Here is a 27,229-nt window from a genome sequence, read left to right as displayed (position 1 = left end):
AGGATTAAAGAAGGGGATATTTTTGAAATATTGTGTGGGAGGATGTGTAACATTTCACAATGTAATCACATCGTAACAGCTCGCCTTAATATACACAAAAATCGGCATGTGTGACATTTTCTTCTTTTCACCCCTCAACCTTAAAAGGGCAAGTACAGAGCAAAACACCTCTGTGTTTTACTTAGCTTGTGTTGTTTGGCACCAAGTATGGTGTTCTGATCCAAGAGTTGGTGTTCTGATTGTATTTTAATATATGTATGCCTAAGACACATTAGCATCCAACCTCCCGCCTTGAGCCAGAAAGGTGAACAAATTAAGCCTTTTTGCAGTTTCCAAATTGGCCATTATCTTAACGTTTTATTTGCCTCTACTCAAACAATATATGCATTTTAAAAGGTGAGCCCTAGGGCCAAACTGCAAAGGCCTTTTTTATTTTATCAAGCTTTCAGCGTTGGTTAAAATTGTGTCCCTGCTTTTCATGCTGCGTTGTTTCATCCTACTCGTGGTTTTATTGTAGTACAACCACCCCGATTTGCGTGTGGGTTGCGTTCCTGGCCCCTGCACACGTCAGCAAAGCACGCATAAGCCCACCCTGCCCCATTCTGGGTCCAAAAGGACCCACGAGTCATCAGTCACGCATCAATTGAACACACACAAAATGGTCACTGCCTGTATATTGATTACCACCTGGTGGAAACCCTTACACATATGGCTCTCAATTGTAAACTATATGCTGATCTCTGTCAGCAATTTCTAGATCAACTCTGTATCCCCAAAAGGAAACCAGAGTTGAAGGTCATACATTTTCTATTACTGGGGAATGATCAGGAGCTCACCAAGTTAGTGGCTAAATATCTCTATTTGGTTTTTCATCGTTGAAATACACTGCAGACGTCTGATCTCCCTGGAGACCAAGAGTTGTGACGATAGACTGCTCTGCCTCCTTTATTTTAGCAAATGTTTTGTGCCACTGGGGAAGTGGTAATTCTGTATTGATTTGTTTTGGATGTTTGTATGTGATACCAATAAAAGGTTTGATGATGATGATGATTACAGCAATTTGAACTGTTTCTATTGTGTTTTCTTTGTTTTGTGAACTTTTTCTGTATGCCACATTGAGTTTATTTTATACAGAAAAAGTGGAATATAAATGCCTGTATTAAAAATGCTTGGACAAAATGTGGTCCCAAGAAGATAGAAACCTTAGCTGTTGCTTATCTTCAAGCATAGCAGAATCCCACTACTCACAAATCTGGGGACGGATTTTTTAAAAAAAATTAAAATAAATGAGAAGGATAGTAGTATGAAGTATCTCTCAAATCTTGGCTCTTCAAATCTCTGTAGACAGAATGGCCTAACTGATCCAGAAGTCTAGACTTGAACACATTTACGTGCTTAACACTTTGACTATAAGGCTTTCTACAAGCGTTGAAAGGTATAAGAAGGGGGAAGCACTATAAAACAGTTCCAGTTTTCAACAGGAATTATTAGCTGAACAGCTTGCCATTTTGGGAAAAAATCAAAATACTTCTCATTTGATGCACTGCTGCTAGGCACACCTTTTTGGAAGAATATTCTCTCCCATTTGGCTTCGAGACACAGAACTGAACACGGGAGTTTCTTTCTATGACTGTGATGTCTCTTTATGTTGAATGGTTTCAATGCTTTCACTTGTTTGCTTGTTTCAAATCCAAACAAATTCACTCATTGTTTAAATCCCAAACTAAATGCTTATGAAACACATCCACAGTGGCATCATCTACTATTACTGGTGCCAGAAACTGTGTACCGTAGTTTGTACTATATATTTACAAAGGTAAAAATACATGAACAACTTTCTGACCCAAAGGTGTTAGTTAACCCTTTTACCAATATACTAGCACTGCAGTATCAGCTCTGCAAATGTGGGGATAAAAATACTGCCCTATGTTACAGGCCCGCTCTGCACTGAAATCAAGTGCTTTCAATGTTTGAAACATGCTGTTATTCGTAGTAGTTGTCTGTTTTATTATGTGCCAGACTTACGACAATATTAAAAATCAGAAAGTAACAGCAGACAACAAGCAATGTTTTATTTGCTATTATTATTACCAAACTATTTTTAGACCATTATGTGAGGGACTAAAACTCACTGAGCTGGGGACTATTCACTAGTTGACCTGCTATGGCTCCATAGATTCTGCAGCAGAGAGTGACAGCTGGAACATCTGTGAGCCAGGAGGGGGGGCTTGTAACATCTTTTCTCCAGCATCACTTCCTGCATCTGCCACCAGAGAAAGGGGTTCTGAGAGACAGCGGCAACAGCCAACCAGCGAGGAAGTCTTGGTTAGTGTGGGACTAACACCTAGCTGCTTCAACAGTCAGTTCTAGGCTCCAGAATAGCATCCATTGGCACACTGGAGAACAGGGATGGTGGAGAGCGAAACCTTATATACACCTTTGCCCTGCTGTAATGACTATTGCATCATTGTCTGTTTTACTGTGTTTTAAATATATTGTAAGACGCCTTAAGAACTTTGTTTAGCGGGTGGGGTATAAAAACAGCTAAATAATTAAATTACTCATTCAAAAACATATCTCAGTAGTTATGATTTAAAACAATGGTATGCACCTTTCAAACATTCGCTATAAATCTTTTAAGTATCAATATTAAGTCTATTTGTTGTCTGGATCCTAGACACAGATCCTCACTGCCAGATGCAATAGGCAATATGGTTTAGACTGAGTTAAGGTGCAATCCTATGAACGTTTATTCAGATGTTTTCCACTGTGTTCAATGAAATTTGCAACGCATTTTTCCTTAGGAGTAGGTATCTGTGGGATTTACTCCCACAGAAGTGGGTATAAGAATCTAGCCACTCAGTCAAGGGTGCAGAAGACTTCAGATGAGTAATGCAATTCCGTGCATGTTTACTCAGAAGCAAGTCCCACTGTTTTTAATGCTGTTCCCAGGTAGGTGTGCCAAATACTGCAACTTTAATTGTTCTTTTTCAAACCAGGCTAACAAAGCCATTACATCCTGTTGGTTCCTTGCAACTCTCTGGGGAATGAAGTGTCAAGTGTGATACATGCTAGCTTACCTGGGGGATTTCAAACCTCTCATATTGTCAACAAAGCTTTCTGCTGATCCCTGAAGCTAAAACATTTGTATTTTATGAAAAGAAAAATCTGTTGAAAAATTGGCTCATATTTTAATATATATTTTTACTACCTGCTCCTGTTTCTGGTTTGTGCTTACAAAGCCTGCTGAAAATGGGACAATTTAGAATTATAAACGCTCGATTCCTTATGGCATAAGAATGAAAGTACAGTGTAATGACATCATGTAGCGTTTATTTGCTGGTTCTCTAGTCCACTGTGGGGGAATACATAGCTGCTATAGCAAAATGAGAGCAAGCTATTGCGATGTGATCCCTTGCTTGGAGCTAGAAATGAGTCTCTTAAGCAAAGAAATATACCACTTGAAAAGTCGTGGTTTACATCACAGGATCCTGGTAACTGGCGTTTGTTAAGGGTGCTGACAGTTGTTAGGAGACCCCGATCCTCCTTCACAGAGCTATAATTTCCATAGTGGTTTAACAGTCAAACTCTCTTCCTAGGGAAATTTGGGGGTCGTAGCTCTGAGAGAATTTTCAGCATTCATTACTACAACCTTATTTAGGCACATGAGATAAAGCAGGGGAAGAAACAAGATTAATAGCCCTTTTCTTTGTCAGCTGCTAGACACTGTAATGCGCCATCAGGAACACAGGAAATGCCCTGGGAAAATAATGGTCCTACTGGCTAGGCTATCCCTCTAATCAACATGGGAATCCATCTATGTGGACTAAATACCAGGCACTGGTCTGATGTCAAGTCATATGGATGGATAGAAACCAGCCTTGGCTAAAGTACCTTACTGAAGGGGACAGATCGGGGCACCAGAAATGCTCATGCTATAACCAACACCACCACATCATAGCATCATATGTCTCACCACAAGTATATAGCACATGGTACCATTTGCAGTTGGGTTCTTACCTCTGCAGTAACGTCCATCTGAAGCTAGCTGAAAGCCAGGTTTGCAAATGCACTTGAAACTTCCATCTTCATTGATGCACATGCCATTAAGACACATATTCCGTATGCTACATTCATCCATATCTACAAAATCATGGACAAAAGCAGACATTCATCATGTTGATTCGACATGCATGAAAGTGTTAATCTGAGCCCTGAACTGAAGTTACCAGAGTGGGTGCAGCTGGGCAGGTCCACAGCATCCTCTCTATCTCTTTATTCTTGCTGGAACAAGCAATGCTATAAGCCATGCCACATGGCTCCTCACAAGTGAACTTAATCTCTCTAAAACGATATTTTAAACTTTGCTAACCCAAAGATTGTACGGTCCTTTTTGCAAGGAAACCAAGTTTCTTTTAAAGTTATTTGGAACCTTTTTTTTTTCATCTTTGTTTAACTGCCAGCAGATGGAGATTTGTTTGCTGTAACTTCTGGAAACTGTGATTAAAATATTCACTTATTTGCAAAGCCAAGTATCTGTGATTTATTCTAGCCTAAGTATTTTCATGGGGACCATTTGTTCAAAGGTGGATGAGGGCAGATGTAAATCTAAGCAAGTTTTTAATGTGTTTGCAGCAATCACCATTGTCCTTAACTCTGCTGCAGCAGGTTTTCCAAACCTCTCTCTTCAACAGTCAGTGCCTGGATTTAACAAGTGCTTCCATTCTTCTGGTAATTACATAGCGGGAAGGGGCTTAATGGGCATGGTTTCTATTACCACCCAACTTGCCAAACCTTCCCTTGGCCTTGCAAAGAGACTTTTATATACATAATATCCTGACATGGAAGGCTGTATAGCACACTGGCTATCAAAGATGAGGTCAACCAGGAGTGCTATTGCACAACAACAACAACAACAACAACAACAGAAAAGAAGTTACAAGAATACAAGATATATGGCCTGATCCTCTGCACACTTACTTAGAAGAAACTCACAATGAATTCAACATGCTTACTCAATGTAAATTTGCATAGGATTGTAGCCCCTGTTGGCAGTATTTCCCATCTTTCTATTTGGTCCTTCAATTTTAAACAACAGATAGATGAAATACAGAATCATGTTTGGCCAAAAGAAATCCAAGTTCAGAGTGTAGATCAAATTCACAGCCAAAAAGACTTAACTCTTAATATCTTCATTTATGTACTGCGTGGCTTTAGACAGGTATATGATTGAATTTGGGCATGGAAACTGGGCCATTATAGTGTAACAGAGACAATTACTTCAGAAGCTGACGCAATTCAATATGCTCACAGACATTTTGGCAGCGTTCTTAGTGGAATGAAAAATGTTTTAGCAGATTGTTCTCTGCATTTCGCTGGTTCTCATTACCGTTAACACATGGGATTTGGTGGGGTGGGGCAGATGTTAGACTGAAAGGCTATGATGGGTTTCCAGATATATATTTCAGTGATATGGATATGCAGATATGATACCCAAAAGCAGCCTGAACTTTTGATCGTTCCCCCACAAAAGTAGGATGAAATACAGATTTCTAAAAGGTCTGTCTCTACCAAGGATTAACAAAAATTACTACTAGCAGTTACCTCTAGATCATAATGACATTAGAACTATATTTGAGACCAAGATACTTCTCTTAATACTGCAGCTGTCTTGGATTGAAATTACTCCTCTAGACATGGCATGTTTACTTTTCACTTACATTCTAAATCAGACAAAAATAATTTATGATTTTTTAAAATGTGTATCTATCCCAAGTAGGAATGTTGGCATTAAATCTTCAAGCTGAATCACTAAGATAATATTCTGCCAAAAATGTTTCTACAACCAGTGCCTGAAATTCTTTTTAATGTATGAACAGATCATTGGAAACACTCCCAAGAACCTTGGGAAATATGATAAAAGAACATTCTCTTTTCTTCTTTTAAAGGTTAAGGGTCTAGGAGGTAAGAACACATCAAATTATGTTTACATTTCCTAAAAGAGAGGCAACTCTTTAAAGCTCAGGAAATGTTGCAATAAGATCCCACCAGGCATGTTAATTACTCAGTATAGCTACAAGTTCATGATACGGCTAGTACAGACCTCTCAAGAGCAGACTGTCCATGACAGGCTAGAGAGCACAGTTTCAAACTTGGGTCTCTAACTGTTGCTGGACTGCAGTTCCCATCATCCCTAGGTAGCAGGACCAGTGGTCAGGGGTGATGGGAATTGTAGTCTTAAAAAAACATCTGGAGACCCAAGTTTGGGAAACACTGGGCTAGAGGGATGTACTATTTGTCTTGCAGAAACCACGTCAGGCATTGCTAATGGGGCTCTATAACTGGGCATGCAAAGTTGTTCACAGGAGGTTGTATCCAATGTTAGTTCTACTTGAAGTAATCCCACTCAACTTAATGGCTTACACACTTAGCTGTTTTCTTGGGCTTTCCAGGCACAGGCCTGTGCTTTAAAGCTCTGTGTCCAAGCACTAACTATTTATTTATTTATTTAGCCAAAGACTATTCCCCACAAAAACCCGGCTCTTTTTGAAAGCTGAAGCACAACAAATGGCAATTGGGGTTTTCAGTGGGTTTGCTCCGATTCAGAGGTAAAGAGTGAGTTTTCACGGGGAAAGCTAAAGAGCAAAACAAAAAACCAGGAGAACCACCATGCCAACAAGGAAGTCCTCCGAGTCTTATAAAAGCTTATAGTTCCAGTGTGTTCCTTGGCCTGAGTCATGAGGAGACCACACTCAAAGGAGCCTGGCCAGACAATGCTTTGCTGGCTATCCCTTTCTGAACTCTTCCTTAGCTTCTCATCTATGAAACAGTTGTGAAACTTCTGGAAAATATTGCTAGGAGTTGGAAAGAGGATATAGGGCCTCTATACAGGACTATGATTTCAAACACTATATAGTTTTTACTGATAAGCTGCCTACTTGCCCAGCGATAGGACAGCCCGTGTACACATTCACACAAAGGCAGTTATTACAGAGATAAAAGGAAGAATACTCTTAAGAAATTAGATGGCCCTAACCTTCACAGTTTCTCCCATCAGCCGACACATGAAAGCCAGCATTGCAAACACAGTGGAAGCTGCCGTCTGTGTTTATGCACCGACCATTGTTACATATCCGGCCATTCTGCAAGCATTCATCAATATCTGGAACAGAAGAAAATGAAGATTTAAATGTAACAATGGTGCTTATTTGCTTTTTTTTAATAAAACAAACACACACACACACACAACTTAGGTAGGTTTAATTGACTCAACTGCCTAGAAGCTACAAAAGCAATCAAGCCAAAGTCGAGCACATTTAAATTTTGCTGCCTTTTATGGGTGAGATTAGAACACATGCTTTGAATCTTTACCACTTGAATCAATGTTTTTTTTAAGTGTAACATGCACACTGTGATGGTGGAAATCAGGTCTGCCCATCCAGTTAGAGACAGTATACTTTCTCTGTTCTCACTACATCTAAGGTGGCATGAAGTCAAAAGTCTCCCAGCTGCTGTGACTCCCCCTGACTCCATTAAGACAGTGTTTCCCAAACGTTTTTGGGCAACGGCACACCTGTTTACCGGGAAAAAATCTCGCGGCACACCACCATTAAAGCCCCGCCCCGTGACGTCAGCGCGCAGCGTCACGCCGGGAGGGACGCACAAAAGTTAAAGTTTTTTCCCTTCCCCTTGCCGGGGTGGGAGGAGGCAGCAGAGCAAGGGATTGAGGGACGGCGGCAGCGGCTGTTGTGGTGGTGGCGGCGATAGCGGGCGGAGGAGGAGCCGTCGCCGGGAGTTGCTGCTGCTGCTGTTGCTGCTGCTGCCCGGACATGCCGGCCTCCTCCTCCTCCGCTGTCTCGCGCTCCTCCCTTTTGCGCGCGCTGCCCCGCCGCTCGGCACCAGCACCGCGGAGCCGCCCCCGGCTCGACGCGGATCCTCGCCGCCGCCGCCTCTCGCCGCCCGACTCGCCCGCCTCCCTCCCACGGCACACCAGCCGGTGTCTCACGGCACACTAGTGTGCCGCGGAACACCGGTTGGGAAACACTGCATTAAGAGACAGCATTCCAGGCCATCCCACCAGGCTATGGACAGGAAGCACTCTTTACTTGTGTTGCAATAATCTGCTTATCACATTGGTACTGCACCCTTCCTCCAAGTTGTTTAGGGCAGCACTGACGGGACTATTCCCTATAATCGCAAAATGCAATCCCAGGGTCTATAATCACTAGCTCCAGATCACTGAACAGAAAGAACAGGATGAAACTGCCAAGTCCAGTTTCTATCCAGCAACACTCATATTGCTTGTGGTGGGAAAGTTTCATTAAATCATACATTTAAAGTGAATAATGCCAGGTAGGTGGGGGGGAAACCCCACTATTTAATAGTTGGTGACAGATGTACCTTATTTTTCGTTCTACAAGATGCAATTTCCCCTCCTAAAAAGTAAGGGGAAATGTGTGTGCGTCTTATGGAGCGGATGTAGGCTGTGCAGCTTTCGCTGAAGCCAGGAGAGCAAGAGGGATCAGTGTGCACCGATCCCTCTTGCTCTCCTGGCTTCAGGGATAGCCGTCCGAAGCCTCCTGAGCACAGCAGGAGCACTCTCGCTTCACTGAAGGGGCGCTGCTCAGAGAGGGAAAGCTGCACAACGCCCCTTCAGCGAAGCGGCAGGAGAAACGGAGCCCCTTCCGTTTCTCCTCCTGCTCTGCTGGAGAGACGCTGAGCAGAGAGGGAGAGAGTATTTTCTTCTTCTTCCTTGTTCTCCTCCTCTAAAACTAGGTGCGTCTTATGGTCGGGTGCGTCTTATAGAGCGAAAAATACAGTAGCATTTTTAAAGCAAAATAAAAAAGTTTCTTCCAGTAGCACCTTAAAGACCAACTAAGTTAGTTCTTGGTATGAGCTTTCGTGTGCATGCACACTTCTTCAGATACATCTGAAGAAGTGTGCATGCACACGAAAGCTCATACCAAGAACTAACTTAGTTGGTCTTTAAGGTGCTACTAGAAGGAACTTTTTTATTTTGACTATGGCAGACCAACACGGCTACCTATCTGTAACTGGAACTATTTTTAAAGCAGTGGGGCATTCACTGACCCAAACATATCTTGCATCTCCAGCGTCAAACTCTGAAACAAACAGTTTTGCGTGTTTGTTGCATAAAACAGCTGTGGATGGCACGAGTAATTTTGCACTTTAAATAATAAAGAAAGAGGAATGTATGGCTAAATTGATTGATATACACAAGGTGCTTATATTTTTTAAGTCTGCTAAAGCATATGGGGCAGGGGGGGTAAGAAAGACATCTCCATGAATTTTCCTAATCCTCTTTTAAGAACCATCCAAGTTAGTGGCCATCACTGCCTCCTGCGGAAGTGAGTTCCATAATTGCGTAAATAAGTACATTCTTTTATCTGTCCTTGTCAGGTAACTGCCATTGGCTCAGGGGGGAGAGGGGGAAAGCCAGGTGGATTACAGAGAGCCCCCAAAGATCGTGGGAAGCAGCTCCTCCTCAGAGGAGGAGAGTAACCACGCCTCCAGTGGAGAGGAGCTTCAGGGCTCAGAGGAGGTGAGGCGGTGCCAGGACACCTTGCCTGGGCAAAGCGGGGAGGAGAGAGGTCCTCCGTTACCCACGCCCTCCTTGCGCAGTAAGCTTCCGCGCCGAGAGGGGAGGCGCAGACTGGGCGTCAAGAAACTACTTTGCTGGGGAAGGTTTAAGGACCGCCCACTCACGGATTCTGCCAGTGAATGAGCCAGCCATGGGAAAGTGGCGCTCTGGACAGATAAAGTTTATTTTGGCATCAAAAGCAAGGCTTCACAGCCAAGCAAGGAGGTATTTGCCTGCTTGCTCTCGAGCAACCCCTTGGAACCTTAGCAGTCCTGAATCTTCCAACATCCATCTTCGTTAGATGGGCACGAATACTAGTGTTAGGAGAAAGGGATAAAGACTTTTCTCTATCCATTTCCTCCATGTCATGCATAATTTTATAAACTTCTATCATGTCACCTCTTGCTTGCCTTTTTGCTAAACTAAAAAGTGTGTCCTTTCCTCATAGGTGAGTTGCTTCATCCCCTGGATCATTTTGGCTGCCCTTCTCTGAACCTTTTCCAACTCTACAATATCCTTTTTGAGCTGAGGTGACCAGAACTGTGCACGGTTGTTATGTACTGAGTTGAATAGGATCCAAAATGCAGCAGTCTGATTGGTCCTAGAACAATAGGATTCAGAATGCAGAAATCTTATTGGTCCTAGAACAATGCAGCAGTATGATTGGTCTGCAGGAGCCACCCAATCCGGCTCCAGATGGAAGTGAATCCACAACCTGATTGGCCTACAGGAGAATTCCGGAATTAGCAAATCACTTGCAGCCCATTGTGTAAATAATGTATATAAAGCAGATACTTTGAAGGGACTTTCATTCCTTCTCACCACTATGAGCTGAATAAAGAGCATGAAATCCACTCTCGACTCTTGAGTATATTTCAACGGTATTCCCAAAGCAGTCTCGCCATTGATTTGCATAACAGCATTATGATATTGGTCGTTTTCTTATCCTTTCCTAATGAACCCTAGCATGGAATCTTCCTTTTTCACGGTGGCCACACACTGAGTCGACTGCGAAGTGATGCGGATTGGAGGGACATACACAGGGACACAAGGCAAACTGCAGTTGATATGACTGGGAGGGAGGGAATTGCATAATTTTGCCCTTAAAGAAATGTTTGGGTTTGATATCCCGCTGTATCACTACCCGAAGGAGTCTCAAAGCGGCTATCATTCTCCTTTCCCTTCCTCCCCCACAACAAACACTCTATGAAGTAAGTGGGGCTGAGAGACTTCAAAGAAGTGTGACTAGCCCAAGGTCACCCAGCAGCTGCAGGTGGAGGAGCAGAGACGCGAACCCGGTTCCCCAGATTACGAGTCTATCTCTCTTAACCACTACACCACACTGGCTCTCTTAAACACACAGAAAATAGATATGCATGGATGGAAACCATTGCCAGGTTTTGGGTCTTCTTCCTTTCTTTCCTCTTTTGGCCCTTACAATTAATCCAAAGTGGCCATTCGTATACTAGTGTGCCTTTTCTGAATGTTCCACTGTACAACAATTTGCATGGCTGCTGTTCTTTTCATATAGCAAACAATTTGACTTCAGTGCTAGCAGTTTTCCTATCGGGCTTTTTGGCAAAATGACATGTCATCTCTTCACTAGCAGCCAATAGTGCTTAGAGTTGTTTTCTCTAGACTTCGTCTTTTAATTCTTTGTTTCTCTTTCATAACTCTTTAATCCCGCAGATATTTCTAGATCTGTGCTTTCCCTCTGCATGCCTACAATATTGTTATTTTTCTAAGCCAATCGTACGGTTCCCCTAATTACATCTCCAAGCTTCAAACATAAAGTCAACAGGAGATAGTTTCATTCTGACTTCGCTCATATTTTCACAGTATGGCCACCCCATTCTTTTGCCACATGTTGTTGTTGTTTAGTCGTTTAGTCGTGTCCGACTCTTCGTGACCCCCTGGACCAGAGCACGCCAGGCACTCCTGTCTTCCACTGCCTCTCGCAGTTTGGTCAAACTCATGTTGGTAGCTTCGAGAACACTGTCCAACCATCTTGTCCTCTGTCGTCTCCTTCTTCTTGTGCCCTCAACCTTTCCCAACATCAGGGTCTTTTCCAGGGAGTCTTCTCTTCTCATGAGGTGGCCAAAGTAGCCTCAGCTTCAGGATCTGTCCTTCCAGTGAGCGCTCAGGGCTGATTTCCTTCAGAATGGATAGGTTTGATCTTCTTGCAGTCCATGGGACTCTCAAGAGTCTCCTCCAGCACCATAATTCAAAAGCATCAATTCTTCTTTATGGTCCAGCTCTCACTTCCATACATCACTACTGGCTTTTGCCACATACATGGTATAAAATAAACTCATGTATAGCAGCAGAGATTTGTGGCCGCATCTCCCCATATGACTCACCTGTACCCCGTAATCATCATGAAGCCCTTCTTCGACTGCCTTCTCGAGAGGTCCAGAAGCTGACAATCAAAGAACAGGCCTTTGCTGCAGTGGCTCCCTGTTGTGGAATGCTCTCCACAGGGAGCCTTGCCTGGCACCTTTGTTACATATCTTTAGGTGCTCGGCAAAAATGGTTCCTGATAACCAGGCATTTGGCTGATTAAACCATCTATGGCCTTTTGAATGTGTTTCTGGAAGGGTTGTTTTTAAAAAATGTATTTTGTGTTCTCATATTGTATTTTGTGAACCACCTTGTGGTCTTCAGATGAAGGGTGGTATACAAATTTAATAAAAAAATAAAATAAAAAGGATACCCAGCCCTTGTCTCCTTAAATGTCTCCAGGTGCTTAGGTCATTTCAGCTTCCTGGAGACATTTAAGGAGACAAGGGCTGGGTATCCTTTTTATTTTCTATTGCTTAGAGATGGATGCCCCAATCCCAAGGATAAAGCAACAACTAAAGAAGAGTGGGTTTTTTTATTCTGTGCTGAAGAAATCTGTTCCAAGGCATACTTCCATGGCTCATTTTGATCTCAACAGTTAATCCCAAGAATCTAACCTGCCCTTCCTAGCCAAGAAAGCAAAGTTCTCAAGGATGGACTGGATTTTCCAGTTCCATTTCTGTTTGTATTTCAGCCAGATTTCAGGATTGACACTGCTTTGGTTACCCTGGTGAACAATCTCTGCTGGGAGAGATACAAGGGAAGTGTAATCCCACTGATTCTCATGCTCTCAGTGGTTCATACATTATTGGTAATGAACTGGTGGCAGGAACAAGGAGTGGGGATGTCCTGTTTTGTAGAAGTTCTGTTCCAGTTTTGCAGACAGATTCCAGAAAGGTTCTATCTCCCATGCTATTTAACAGTCAAAAGGTCAACCACAACTATCAAGGGGATGGAGCAACTCAACCCATAAGGAATGATTACTTGGGTTTGTCAGCTTACAGAAAAGGAGACTAAGATGAGAAATGATACAGCTGTATAAAATTATTAATGATAGGGAGAAGGTGGATAGAGAAAAGCTTGCCTTCCCCTCTCTCATAACCCTAGAATATAGAAGCTGAATGTTGGAAGACTTAAAGGTAGAGGTAAAGGGACCCCTGACCATTAGGTCCAGTCGCGGCCGACTCTGGGGTTGCGGCGCTCATCACGCTTTACTGGCCGAAGGAGCTACTCTGCTATTCCTGCCTGGGTCAGCTTCCAGCTTCAAAGCAGTGCTGCGCAGGGGAAGTGCTGACTGGACGCAGGAGTTATTTTATTTACACGCACATAAGCCACTTCTGGCGAACTAGAGCAGCGCACGGAAACACTGTTTACCTTCCCGCTGGAGCGATACCTATTTATCTACTTGCACTTTGATGTGCTTTCGAACTGCTAGGTTGGCAGGAGCAGGGACCGAGCAACGGGAGCTCACCCCGCCGTGGGGATTCAAACCACCAACCTTCTGATTGGCTAGCCCTAGGCTCTGTGGTTTAGCCCACAGTGCCACCCGCATCCCTCGCACTTGTGTAACATCTACATTAAACTGCAGAGAGGAGAAGTCCAGGATTTGGGTTCAAGTATGCAAACTGATAATTCAGTTGACCCAGGTGTAGCAGTTAAGTCACTGAGTACCTGGAGTGGACTAGATGAGGGTGAATATACAAACTCAATACAGAGATGGAGTTGATAATGGAGGGTGAGGGACCCAACTAATTGTGCATCTATCCGACTTAAATGAAGTGCCCTTGAAATAGAAGGTTTGCAGCTTGGAAGTGCTCCTGAATCTGGCCTTGCCTCCTAAATTCTGAGATGGCAGTCCTCTGTGGTTGATTATGTTGCTTTGGACATTGTATAGTTGGAAAGTAACATATAAATGGAAATTTGGGGAAAGCAGCAAATGACTGCAAAAGGCTGGCGAACCGCCTTGATATGTCTATGGTAGCTCTACCTCGGCATTCTGTCCTCATCAGGGTGCTTTGATATCCAGCACGGCACTGACACGTGTAGGATCCTGGCGTATTTGAACAATCTCCACCAATACAAGGATTTCTCTCACACTCGTCAACATCTGAAAGATACAGAGAGTACGTTTAGTAGGCTTTCGTCAGGCAAGTATTCAGGCCTGGAATTTTCTTTCGAAAGTTTGTTTTACGTATGCTAAACAACTTTTTAGAAAATAAAATAATAAACTGTGCTACGCAATACTCAAACTTTAAGAACTATTTTTTTCATCGGCAATATAATTCTATGTTATGCAGCATTCCCACTGGAAAATTCCATATGCCACATTTGGAAAGTATACTAGTTTTTCCCCCCTAAGTGAATTAAGGTTTATCCAGATAAACTTTCAAAGCATGCCTCAAAGCACACTGTTTTCTTTTACACAACCTTCCCAAATGTCCCTTCCAGACCTATATCTAACCCACACAGAAAAGGGTATGGATTCACAAATTTCTGAGCAGGCATTTTCCAGTTTCACTTCCTAGCTTCATATGTACTAAAAGAGATTGTAGAGGGTTTTGTGCACTACCGCCTTTGAGAGGGTGAGCACACAACCTCCTAAAACTATTTAAATGAAGTGAGGAAATATGGACAAGTTCATGATATGGCATACATAACTAGTCAATAATTTCTGTTTTTAAATAGAAACAATCATCATTTTACTGAATGCAAAGGGGAAAGGTATTTTAGCAAAATGCTATTTTTGACACTATAGAAAGGACAAACAAAATCACATACCAATGCACTCTCCTCTAGGGTCCAGTTCAAATCCTTTCTTACATTCACAGCGATAACTTCCAGGAGTTGGGATACAGCGTCCATTAACGCAGAGATTATGATATGACTGGCATACATTAATACCAGTGACATTAAGTGATATAGTATCTAGAAAGTTAAAACAAAAACAAACAAAAACTTAAAATCCTACACAATTTATGTGCCAAGTATATTAGTTTTAATTTAAATCTACATGCACCAGCAGTTACAATTTGTGTATATTTTTCACTAATGCAATGCCTTGCCCTTTACTAATGCAAGCACTCAACAGGATAACACCTCCTATTTAACTCCATCTCCTATTTAAGCAACTGGCTCCGCCTCCCTGCAGTGCTGATTGGCTAACTGAGGTTTGGTGGGAACCTCCAGTGACTAGCACAGGGAGGCAGACCAGCCCAACCAGCTGGTGGGTCCCACATGGCCCAAGGTGCTGCGTGTGGGCACCCACAAAGAAAGGTGTGAATGCTGATTAAAAAAAACCAGTTGCTTTTCCTTCAGCAAATGTATACAGCACCCTTTTCCCCACAACTTGAACTCTCACTGTCATTCTCACAGTGAATGTATTATTTCCAGCATGTCACATACATCTGCATTAGAGGATGGCAGGGTAAATTACATTTCTTCCAGATGAAACACATTGAGCCTGCATTGAATCCCATAAACACGTGGCCTTTGAGCCACGGTCATTCCACCAAAGTTTTTTGCCTTAGCCCCAGTCATCAAAGTCTCCTTGGTTTCTCAACAAAACCCAAAAGAGGCAGAGGAAGATTGTATGGAGGTGGGATATCTTAAAACAATTCAAATTCCTAAGCACAGTATCAGAGACTGGGTGAAAACATTAAATTTCTAGGGACCAGATACAAAGGGAAAGCAATTATTCAAAATCTTAGGTGCCACCATCTAATGGTTAACACCTTGGATAAGTAGGCACCTGGGACTTTTTCTGATGCAAAGGACAAGGAAATATATCACTGCAGGCAGACAAATGCACAAAAAATAAGAAAATAAAGGTCTCTGTTTCATTTTTACCTGGTCCTGGTCTACGAGATGGCACAACGGCATCTGGTGGTGGGTAAACTGGATGAGGAGGATACACAGGTGGATAGACAGGAGGGAAAACAGGCCCACCAGGGACATCTGGTCTCCCAGGCAACAGGCTGGCATACACACATAACTTGCGGAACTCCTCTAAAAGAAAACACCGTGTTATCAAATGAAAAGTGACTTTACAGCCAGTTTGGGATTTACAATGGTGCTTATGAAATACAGTTGTCAAGCAGTCCTTAATGAGTTAAGTAGGCTAAGTAAAACCATCTGTTAAGTTTGTGCAGGGCCCTGGGCATGAGTCATGTGTCTTTTCTTGCTAGAGCAAAATTTCACTCAACTGGCCATCCAAAGTGAACCAATCTAATTCATATTTCCAGGATATTATACACACAGCGGTATGCAATTATATTTCGGATTGTGCACCTCTGAATTTTGTGAAGCGCTTTCAGTTCAAAAATGCATTTTAAGAAGTTTATTTCATGAGGGGAAGTGTACATATTGTGCATTCCGTTCAGGAGGCGTATACAAAAGCATACGAAGTGCCCACCTTAGGTGAAAATGCATACAAAAAAACTACGTTTTAGGGGAAATGCGAACAATTTATATACAATTTCTTTCAAAAATTGCAGAAAACAGGTATGCCAATAAAGGGCCTGGAAACCAAGCCTTATGAGGAACAGGTGAGGGAGTTAGGTATGTTTAGCCTGGAAAAGAGGAGACTGCAGGGAGATACGATGGCCATCTTCACGTATCTAAAGGACTGTCACATGGAAGGGAGAGAAAGATTGTACTCTCTGGCTCCAGAAGGTAGGACCTGAACCAATGGCTTCAAGTTACAAGGAAGGAGATTCCAGCTAAACCTCAGGAAGAATTTTCTGACAGTAAGAGCTGTTTGACAGTGGAATTGACTCCCTCTTTCACTTGAGGTTTTTAAGCAGAGGTTGAATGACCATCTTTCATAGATGATTTAGTTGAGAGTCCTGCATAACAGGGGATTGAACTAGATGACCTTCAGGGTTCCTTCCAACTATGATTCTGTGATCCTATGTCTGAACACAATGAATTTCAATAAAACCTTAATAACTCCATGACAGCAGGAGCTGTTCAAAACTGAAACAAACCAGAAGGATTTTCCTTCACTAGAGGTTTTTAAACAGAAATGGTCTGGCCACCTATCAAAGATGCTATGGATTTCTTGCACTGACAGGGGGATGAACTGAATTATATTTATTATCATTTTTGTCCCTTCCAACTCTATGAACCTAACTGAGGAGCAGCCACTGAAAACATACCTTTGAATGCCCTTGTAGTCTTAGTGTGGCTTGCATTATGGTAAATTTATTGAGGTTTTGTATCATGAATTGCAGGCCACTTGAGAACATAATGGGATAGGAATATGAGATATAAAAAACCCCAGTAAATAAATAAATGAAACAAAGAAAGGAACTTCTTTACTTCAAAACAACATGGTGAAGGGAGCAGGAATTCCATCAGGGCGTTTGCTTTTTTCACCCTTTCTCCCATGCTGTTTCCCCAGCCAATATCAGCTCACAAAGCTGCCATAGGCAGTGATGTGAGGAGGGAGAATATATTTCAACCTCCCCCAATTTGTTTGGGGGTACTTCTTGAGCTCCTTAAATTCACTGATTTGCCATTCTCACTTAAATACTTCTCTGTCAGGCAGACTCCTTGGATAGCTGAGCTTTGATTTCACGTAGCACTGCTACCAGTAACAATAACCAGGCTATACTGACTATTTTGCAATTTAAAGTAGGCAACTCAACTATCACAGAGAAAATTCATTCTCTCATGAGAGCTGGCAACCATAAAAAAGAGCTTCCCCAAAAATATTTCCTCAACCACTTGAGAAGGCCTGAGCTCTCTTCAGTCATTAAAATGCCATTCATTCAAAGTTATCATTATTCCCATAAGATTTCCACAGAGTCTTCAGTGCAAAAATTCATAAGAGCTGCATGCTTGGCACATGATGGGTTCCATACCAGTTGCTCGAATGGGACACATTTCCGGGGCACTGGTTGCGCCAGGAGACCAGCATCGTCCAGTGTCGCAACAACATTGCGTTTTGGTCAACACCTGCTGGAGCTGGTTACCACAGCGGCCATTGATGAGAGAAGAAAAGCAGTATCCTGGACGTACATCTGTTATAGGGGAAGAAACGGGCACATCTTTCAGCTTTTTAGAACACTCCATCAGTTTATAAAGAATACATCTCTTTCGACACCGAATACAAGCTGTTCTAGCTATCCTAACACTTGCTGTATGAAAATTCACTTATCCAAACATGAGTAATTAGTGCCTAAACCTCACTATACACACCACAGAGTCAAATAACCATGCAGCTGGACCTGTGAGTAGTATTGTAAACAATTAAACAGCCTTAAACAACCATCAACAAACTCCCATCATCCCTAGCTAGCAGGACCAGTGGCAATGGATGATGGGAATTGTAGTCCAAAAACAGATGGAGACCCAAGTTTGGGGAACCCTGCTTAAGAGTAAGGACCGGTAAATGAGCTGGCAACCCCCATCAATGTCTCCCCAGCAACAATAGAATAAGAAAGATATGAAAGTGAGAGGATACGATTTTTAAAATATTGCATTGCAACCGCTGCAGCCACCATAGAATGCTTAAAAGCTGCCCTTCTGTGAGATGCGACATGTTATCTGTCTTGCAGGTTCTTAAGAACCTCACAGGAATTCCAGTGAATGCCATTCAGTACTCTGGTTTTTATTTTATTTTTAAGGTTGGAGGGAAGATGCTGGGGCTCAACTCTGGCAGACAGCCATGAACGAGAACAGAATTAATGCCAGGAAGTCAGAGTGGTTCCTGGAAATGAAGCTAGACATTTTCTTTCCTTTTCTAGAAGGAAAATCCGTAGCTTGCTGTTATGGCTATCGGGTGGTTGCTCGAGAGCAATCAGGCACTGGTCTGTTCTAAAGCTTTATTATTGGTGCTAAAAAAACCTTTACAATGCAGAGCGCCTCTATTCCACGTCTTGCTCATTCACTGGCAGAATCTGAGAGTGGGCGGTCCTTAAATCTTCCCCAGTAGAGTAGTCTCTTGACCCCTAGCCTACGCCTCCCCCCCTCTGCGCAAAAGCCTACTCCGCAAGGAAGGCATGGGTAAAGGGGGCCCTCCCTCCTCCCCACTTTGCTCAGGCAAGGTGTCCTGGCACTGCCTTACATCCTCCAAGCCCTGCATCTCCTCCCCACTAGAGGCGTGGCTTCCTTCCTCTGCTGAGGAAGTGCTGCTTCCCACAATCTTTGGGGGCTCTCTGTAATCCATCCGCCTTTCCCCCCCTCGCCCCTGAGCCGATGGCAGTTCCCTGACACTTATCATGCACATTGCTCTAAAGAAGCAACACAACTATGCATGCCTTAGGCCAGGTCATCCTCCCTCTCACTAAACTGTGGCAGAGGCACCAGATGCAAGGGGATCACTCTTATCAAGTGCAACAGGACAGCAACCTTTTTCCACAGGGCCAGCTGTGCCATGCAGGAAAGTGAAGACACTTCCTCAGGCGACAGCCTTCAGGGGTTAGTGTGTTGACTGAACGGTACAGCAAAACGTTCGAAGTTTTTGCCCTCAGAGATTGGGAAGAGGGAAGATGACGGTATCCATCAGATTTGACACTTCTCCAAATAAGTATTACGTGTACAGTGGTGCCTCGTGTTACGTATCTTCTCCTTACGAATGCTTCAGGTTATGAGCTCCACTAACCCGGAAGTAGACGCTTCCTGTTGCAACCTTTGCCCTGGGATGCGGGCGGAAGTCGCGTGCTGGCAGCGCGGCAGCAGCAGGAGGTGCCATTAGTGAAAGCACGCTTCATGTTACGAGCAGTTTCGGGTTACAAACGGACCTCTGGAACGGATTAAGTACGTAACTCGGGGACGCGCTGTGGGTTAAACCACAGAGACTAGGACTTGCCAATCAGAAGGTTGGCGATTTGAATCCCCGTGATGGGGTGAGCTCCTGTTGCTCGGTCCTTGCTCCTGCCAACCTAGCAGTTCGAAAGCACATCAAAGTGCAAGTAGATAAATAGGTACCCCTCTGGCGGGAAGGTAAATGGTGTTTCCGTATGCTGCTCTGCTTCGCCAGAAGCGGCTTAGTCATGCTGGCCACATGACCCGGAAGCTGTATGCCGGCTCCCTCAGCCAATAAAGCAAGATGAGCACCGCAACCCCAGAGTCGGCCACGACTGGACCTAATAGTCAGGGGTCCCTTTACCTTTACCTTTTTACGGGGTACCACTGTACACTATAGGCATTTATGCCTCTATCACACCACTTCGATTTGGTCCAGGAAGGAGATTTTTCCAAGGTTCTTCAGGGAGAATGGCTTTCCCCTCTGCCCACCCCCGCCAAACAAAAAACAAAAAAGGATGCTAGGAGGGCCATTTGGACAGGACGTATCAGCTGAGAATCTTTCCAGTGTGGAACATGAAAAGGAAGAGAGCCATTTTTAAATCTAACATGCATCTAAGCCAACATGAGCATTGCAGCTGAATTACAGGCACAGAAAGTGCAATAAATGTATCAGTATTATCTTGTGAAAACTGGTGCTAGCATCATACTGAAACTAATTCCAGACTAGCTATTTCGCCCAGTTCCATGAGTTTTGGCTAGCTTCTTTTTTATATTGCAAATGTGCAGTTTACAAATCCAAACTATCTGTGGATAATTAATAGCGTTCTGCATGTAGCACATTCTGTCTTGAAAATAATGTTGAAAGTTAATAATAGCTTAGGGCCGGGATTACCACCTTCACTCTGCTCCTTATCATCACTTAAAACACCCAATCATTAAATTAAAATACTTTCAGCCTGGAGATGTAGATAGAAATGAAACCAAGTTTTAAATCTGTAAGAGATCATATTGCAGGGGCCCAGTGAGTACAATTAAAACCTACTGATTTGATGTTAGAGCTGAAGCTTGACCAATGCATATTGCTGCCCTAAGCTGGGAAAGTATGCAGAAAATTGCATCTTAGAATCCTCTGCAATATCATAGACAATGCTGGAGGTGGGGGCACAATCTTCTTCATTTGTACATAGCCTTATATGATCTGAGAACAGTGTCCAGAATTATCAGCAACATTGCAAAGGATTCTGGGAGTACCTCTCAGCTCATGCACTTCTTCAATGGATGTTCTAAGTCAGGGGTCAGGAAACGAAGGCCCGTGGGCCGGATCCAGCCCAATCGCTCTCTGGATCTGGCCCACAAACGGTTCTGCAATTGCCGCTTGGATCGGTGCAATCGCCTCCATTTTTTGCAATTTCCCCCCTCCCTCCCTCACCGCGGTGTCGGCATCTCCTCCCTCCCTCTTCCTGGCTTCTCCCTGCCCTGCGGAGGAAGGGGGCCAGGCTTTGATAGGAAGCCTTGCCACCTGCCCACCGGCCTCTCCCCATGGCCGCGCCGTGGGCTGGAGCTTGGTGCGCCTGCTGGCCCTGCGTCTGGAACCCGAGAAAGCTGGCCCGAAAAGGAGAGCCACCGCCACCGTCGCCAGCTCCCAACTGCAAACAGAGTGGTGGAGGAGGTAGGCTGGGGAGGGGAGGGGCTGGGGGACAGAGGGGGAGAGAGAGAAGCCCCTTCCACTGCGGGTGCACGCTCCTGCATGTGCAGTCCAGCCCTCCACTAGGTCTGGGGGACGGTGAACCAGCCCTCTCCAAAAAAAGTTTGCTGACCCCTGTTCTAAGTAACCACTTGAGTTGTTTGTGCAAATGTGGAAGGGAAAGAAAGGAACAGAGAGACAGGCCAAATGCTTCATTTAAAGACGGGATGGGAAACCTGTGGCCCTCCAGATGTTATTGGTCAAACAAAACTTGAAGGGCCACATTCCCCACCCTCGCTTTAAAGTAAGGGGCTTCGATGAATACTATAAAAAATAGTATTGCTGGTGTACAAAACATAGACTAGGAAGAAGTACATAGTCACCAATGTATACCCAATGGGATTGGACTTTTGGGCAGGAAAGAGTTTGCATATCCCCATGAAACTTCTAGCCTGACCTTCAAGAATGGGGTAGAAATACAATTCAGTTCACATTTAAAGGCCAACTTACCTAATTCACAATTTCTGAAACAATACAAGAACCAAAACACAGCCATCCTTTGAAATTAGCACTTCTCTGAATTTTGCAGTGGAGCTCTCCAACAAAACAATGTTTACAAAAAATGCATTATATTGGGAGAAAGTGAGCATAAAAATGGATGTATTAGTGAAAATAAGCAATTTTATGAAGAAATTGCTTGCAAAAAGGTGTGCTTTAGTCAAAACTGCATACAAAAATGTGTTTGAGCAGCAGAAATTTGAACTATACTGCTGATGAATTTTCATGAGGATTTTTTTTATTACTGCTATTTATTGCAGAAATTTGGAAAACTGAAATTAAGTTTGGAAAAATGAGAAACTGAGGGAACTGAAATGGACAGATCCACCCATCCCTAATTACCTTACAGAAGGCTGTGCTGCATTTTCAGAACTATGGATAAACAATAGTGAGATGTGAACAGAATTTTGTCTATAGCAGTTCTATTTCTGTGGTCTAGAAATCCAGACATCAACAGCCTCCAATGTTAGTAACAGAAAAATATGCATATTTTATATCATAGATTGAAGAGCAAATTTTCTTGGTATAAAATATATTAAATTTTACTAGGGGAAATCAGCAAAGAAAATAAGTTAGAATAGTCTCAGTGATGTCTAAACTACACCACTGAAAGCAGCCTTCGACGTATTTTTTTAAAAAAAATCCCAAATGAATCACCTCCCAAATTAAATCCATTCCAGATTTCTAAGGGGAAAGTATGTTTTACAACATTGGTTCTAATTCCATGTCCGTTTTGCTCTGCCTTTTCCCCTCGAATGAACCCATTTCACATGGAGTGCTATGCAGAGTTTGCAATTGGGATTGTGTGCATATCATATTTCAAACAGACACACACACAGAGAGAGAGAGAAACTGTCCAGACTTAACAAAAAAAAGATGTTAAGTCACAAGAGAGGGATTGTTATAATCCCTTCTTTTTTTCTAAAGGGAGTGGTTATTACTTCCTGCCTTCTCCTCCCATGAATACTTCTCTTCTCTTCCTCCTCATATTATGTCTGTTAGTATACCCCAGTGTAAGACAGCCAAGACTAGTGCATGAGTATGCATCCTTATTCATACCGGCTGCTGAACTGTATGACTATGTGAACTTTTAAAAATGCATATGCTTTTGAATAGTATCAACATGCTTGTGAAACTCAAGGCTCTTTATTTCAGGAACAAATGGGTTGAACATAAGTAGCACTACAGTTGTGGGAATCGCATCCTCACTGTCCTGTGCATAGACTGATTCTCTCCCCTCCCTTGTCCCATGTTGAATGTGTAAGTAGGATTTTGCTGGGTCAGCTCCCCCTACCCAGCAGCAATATTTATTGTGCAATTTTTTTGCCATTCATTATTACACTTCCATTACACTTAAGGAACAATCTTCAAGCAGTGCCTGTTTTAATAATTACTCCTTAAAAAGAGGAGGATGGGTTAAACCAGTTTCTTTTGTGAAGTAGACAGCCTGACACATTCCCATTCCTTGAGATAATGGACCTTTGCATAACTAGAGCTCGCCAAGAACAGGTGGCTTGTTGCCATAATAGCTAATAGTCAGAGACGTCCTTTGGAAGCAGTAGCTTCAGCATAATGTACTCTACATTGCTATGTTCTAAATAAAAAAAAAACAACTCTTTATGAAACCAAAAACACAGCCATTCATTTGCCACATAAACTGATGTAGTAGCTGTTAATTCCAGGGTGGATTTTTGAGGTACTGGGCCACCTCCAAATTAACGCATAAATGTGAATTTGGAGAATTTTTCTGACACCCCTGGATGACACTTCCATTACAGTGGTGAGATTTTTTTTTGTCCTTTCTACCAGTTGTAGGATGATAACTAAAATATCTGAAGCATTTTTTAAAAAATAAAAAATATGGGTCACATTCTAAATATGTGAAAATTACAGTGGGAAGTCAAGTGATAACATTCCAGGAAACACTTTAAATGATAGGGCAATATTCAACTAAATAATTTTGTGAGCACTAGGATTACTGCTACTACAGCGGGACTTCGCTCCCTCATGCACTCCCCACGACATCCCCAAGTCTACTCTGGAGGGTTGTGGAATACCCCATAACATTTAGAGAAGAGTTTCCCAAACTTGGGTCTCCAGCTGTTTTTGGACATGATCTTTGGATTCAAAATTGAAGGTCAATGGGAATCACATATTAAAAAAAAAAAAAGCTGCCAATTCCTCTGTTCACTTCTATGTGCATTTAGAGGAGGGGGAAACTACAAGAAGGAAGCACGATAACCGAAATCCTGGCCCAAATCTTGCAGCACGTAAAAATGAGGAGGGATGCTAATAAATATGCGCAGCCATTTTGTGAAGGCTCCCATTGGGCACACACACACAAAAATAAACAATTCAGTCTCCCAACCTTTCATTTAAAATTAAAATAAAGATCTAGCCCATTAGATCTGTCCACAATAAGTTTGGTTCCATGTACTTCTTTTCACAGATTTTTTCGTTGCATTTCCATATCTACCATGTCTACATTTGCATTTTTATTTTTTTACTCACCTATACACCTGGAGCCATCTGGGGATGTATAATATCCAGAGGGGCATTTGCAAAAGTAACTGCTAACTGTGTTGGAACATTCTCCCCCATCACAGATTCCAGGAATGGTATTGCACTCATCGATATCTACAGGTTTTTAAAAAGAAAAAAGAAAAAGAAGGTTCAATCACGTTAGAACAATACCATCAAAACAGCAACTTTATTGAGAATTGTACGGATGGGAATATAAATGACCCTTAATATTTATAGTCACGTCAATTAAATCTATTGCAATGAAAACTAGCTCCACACATTGGGAAATAAATGCATCATGTGAGTAAAACTTGTGTATCCTACAAAACCTCATGTCCCTTGACCATAATACCAGGCATAAAATAAAGAAATTCCAAATTCAACAATCTTTGCTTTCAATTCCTAATTTCTTAATGTATGTTGATAATACCAAGGTTGCAAGTTATTGCCAAGGTTGCTGAAACAGTCGGAAAGGAGATTAAGCACAGTTTAGCAAAAGAAGCTCAGTTTACATTCCAAACGCCTGGGGTGAACAAAAAAGGTTTTAACCTTATGCCTAAATGACAATTATGACAAGTGCTGATGGTGGGCTTGCCTCCAGAAGCAGGACACAACTGAATACCACTATTATTGACCTCATGCCCTTCTTAAAGGCTTCCTGAAAGCATATGACAGGCTATGGGAGGTCAGGGGTGGAGTGGAAATGGGATTCTAGGCTAGATGCAGGTTTTGGTCTGATCCAGACGAGCTCTAATATTCACATCACAGGCTCCACTCACACTTTCTGAATACTTCACATATTCGCAGCAGCAGTTGAACTAGGCTTAATTTGTGCCAGGGTTCAACCCCAGAAGAATAGGCAAACATGGGACTCAGCTACATTTGTAAAGATAAAGCACTTTACATGCATCATAACACTTTGACACCAGGTGGCGCTATGGAGTCCCATCTTTCGCCAATGGGATTTCCCTGTATGACGTTTACAATGCGTTTAACTTAATTGTTGTTGTTTTTGATGTGTGTAGATCCAGCCATGGTCTGAACAAGCATATTTTCTTCACCTGTGAGTAAAAAGAGAGACTTCACAGATCATGAATTGCGGTGAGTGGGATTTACCAGATCAGAGGGTAGCATTTCCTAACAGATGTTGAGAAATCTAATAGTTTTCTTTTTCTAGGAATCAAGCCCTGAGCAAGAGAGTAGTCATGTCATGGGAGTAACCATAGTGCTGCAAGCAATACACAAGATAGATTTCAGTCTCTTTTAAAAAAGCACATAATGTTTTTCATGGGCTTACTTTTTGTCTCCTATTGCTAATGTCTGGAAAGTCATCAGCCATATTTGCCGTTACCTCAATGAAACCAAAGTGCTTAAACTGATGACAATGGTATTTATATTAATGTCAACAGCACTATAAACAGTAAAAGGCTGTTTGGGTTAGGCTCAGCCTTAAAATAAAACCTGGAGATTTTGCTTTCAATAAGACCAGACCCTCTGTAAACAGAGGCAACACTAGCTTGAAGATAAACAGTAGGGAACTTGAGTCAGAAAATACTTGAATCTAATCCATTTGCAACTACCCCCCCCCCCCATGCCTCAATGAATCAGGACTCCGTTCATACCAAAAAATTTAGTTGCTACACTGGATTCCTATTTTAGTTGCTGAGATTTTAAGAACACCTAGAGGGTTAGAATCTGTTTGAGGAGCCGAAATCCACCCAGCACTGTACTCAGGAAAAAAAAGCAGCAAGTGATCTTGCCTCCATATGTGCACAGCCATTGGTGAACTAAGGTCAATTGTTATAGCGGATTGTCCAAATCAGAGGCAAATAATAATAGTGTCAAGGTCAGCAGAGGTTACCAGTCAGAAATTCAATACCATAAGCTTCTGGTAAATTCTACCAGTGAAGCAACACATTTGAAGAGTCAAAGGCAACAGGGAGAACCAATGAGCATCTCGTTCGAAATGGAACCAGCCTGTGTTTTGTGCTGAGATGCACAGCATTCAAATTACAGTGGTGCCTCGCAAGACGAAAAGAATCCGTTCCGCGAGTCTCTTCGTCTTGCGGTTTTTTCGTCTTGCGAAGCAAGCCCATTAGCGCCTTAGCGGATTAGCGCTATTAGCGGCTTAGCGGATCAGCTGATAAGCGGCTTAGCGGATCAGCTGTTAAGCGGCTTAGCGGATCAGCTGATAAGCGGCTTAGCGGATCAGCTGATAAGCGGCTTAGCGGATCAGCTGTTAAGCGGCTCAGCGGATCAGCTGCTAAGCGGCTTAGGGGATCAGCTGATAAGCGGCTTAGCGGATCAGCTGTTAAGCGGCTTAGCGGATCAGCTGTTAAGCGGTTTAGCGGCTTAGGATCAGCTGATAAGGGCTTAGCGGCTTGGGGAAAAGGGGGGGAAGAAAAAAACCCTGCAGGAACTCGCAAGACATTTTTGTCTTGCAAAGCAAGCCCATAGGAAATTCGTTTTGTGAAGCACCTCCAAAACGGAAAACCCTTTCATCTAGCGGGTTTTCCGTCTTGCGAGGCATTCGTCTTGCGGGGCACCACTGTAAAGGAAAGCTATTTCTCATTCCTGGGGAGATGTCGTTGCAGACTGGGAGCAAGCCCTCCCCAAGCGTCCAGGGCAGGATTGCCCCTGTGCCATTGAATGGTCCTCAGCCACATCACCCTTAGGCCATCCAATTCAGACGGTCTGGGGGCATGGTGCCCATGGCCGAGGACTCGCCCCTGTTTTTCTCCCTGCTCGGCCAGTTCAACAAGCTTTTAAAG

The 27,229-nt window shown here is 43.0% G+C and overlaps 2 protein-coding genes across 4 annotated transcripts in view; both read right to left on the bottom strand.

The window, feature by feature from the left end:
- The window catches only part of LOC310693470 (NAD(P) transhydrogenase, mitochondrial-like), a 963,907-nt gene that overhangs the window by 343,944 nt on the left and 592,734 nt on the right, over window positions 1-27,229 (bottom strand). The gene's annotated exons all lie outside the window — the stretch shown is intronic.
- The window catches only part of FBN1 (fibrillin 1), a 216,377-nt gene that overhangs the window by 105,748 nt on the left and 83,400 nt on the right, over window positions 1-27,229 (bottom strand). For all 3 annotated transcript variants that reach the window (XM_083475467.1, XM_083475469.1, XM_083475468.1), the window contains exons 9-15: window positions 24,447-24,572; window positions 17,806-17,964; window positions 15,788-15,946; window positions 14,720-14,866; window positions 13,929-14,048; window positions 7,037-7,162; window positions 4,021-4,143 (exon numbers count right to left, since the gene is read on the bottom strand). In XM_083475467.1, coding sequence (XP_083331593.1) covers window positions 4,021-4,143; window positions 7,037-7,162; window positions 13,929-14,048; window positions 14,720-14,866; window positions 15,788-15,946; window positions 17,806-17,964; window positions 24,447-24,572 — 960 coding nt within the window. The remainder of the gene's footprint in view (window positions 1-4,020; window positions 4,144-7,036; window positions 7,163-13,928; window positions 14,049-14,719; window positions 14,867-15,787; window positions 15,947-17,805; window positions 17,965-24,446; window positions 24,573-27,229) is intronic.

Source organism: Podarcis liolepis (genome assembly GCF_965112155.1).
Source record: "Podarcis liolepis genome assembly, chromosome: 14".
In the NCBI taxonomy this organism is placed as follows: domain Eukaryota; kingdom Metazoa; phylum Chordata; class Lepidosauria; order Squamata; family Lacertidae; genus Podarcis; species Podarcis liolepis.
The sequence above is the reverse complement of the archived record's forward strand: the minus strand, read 5'-3'. Positions and strand labels throughout refer to the sequence as shown.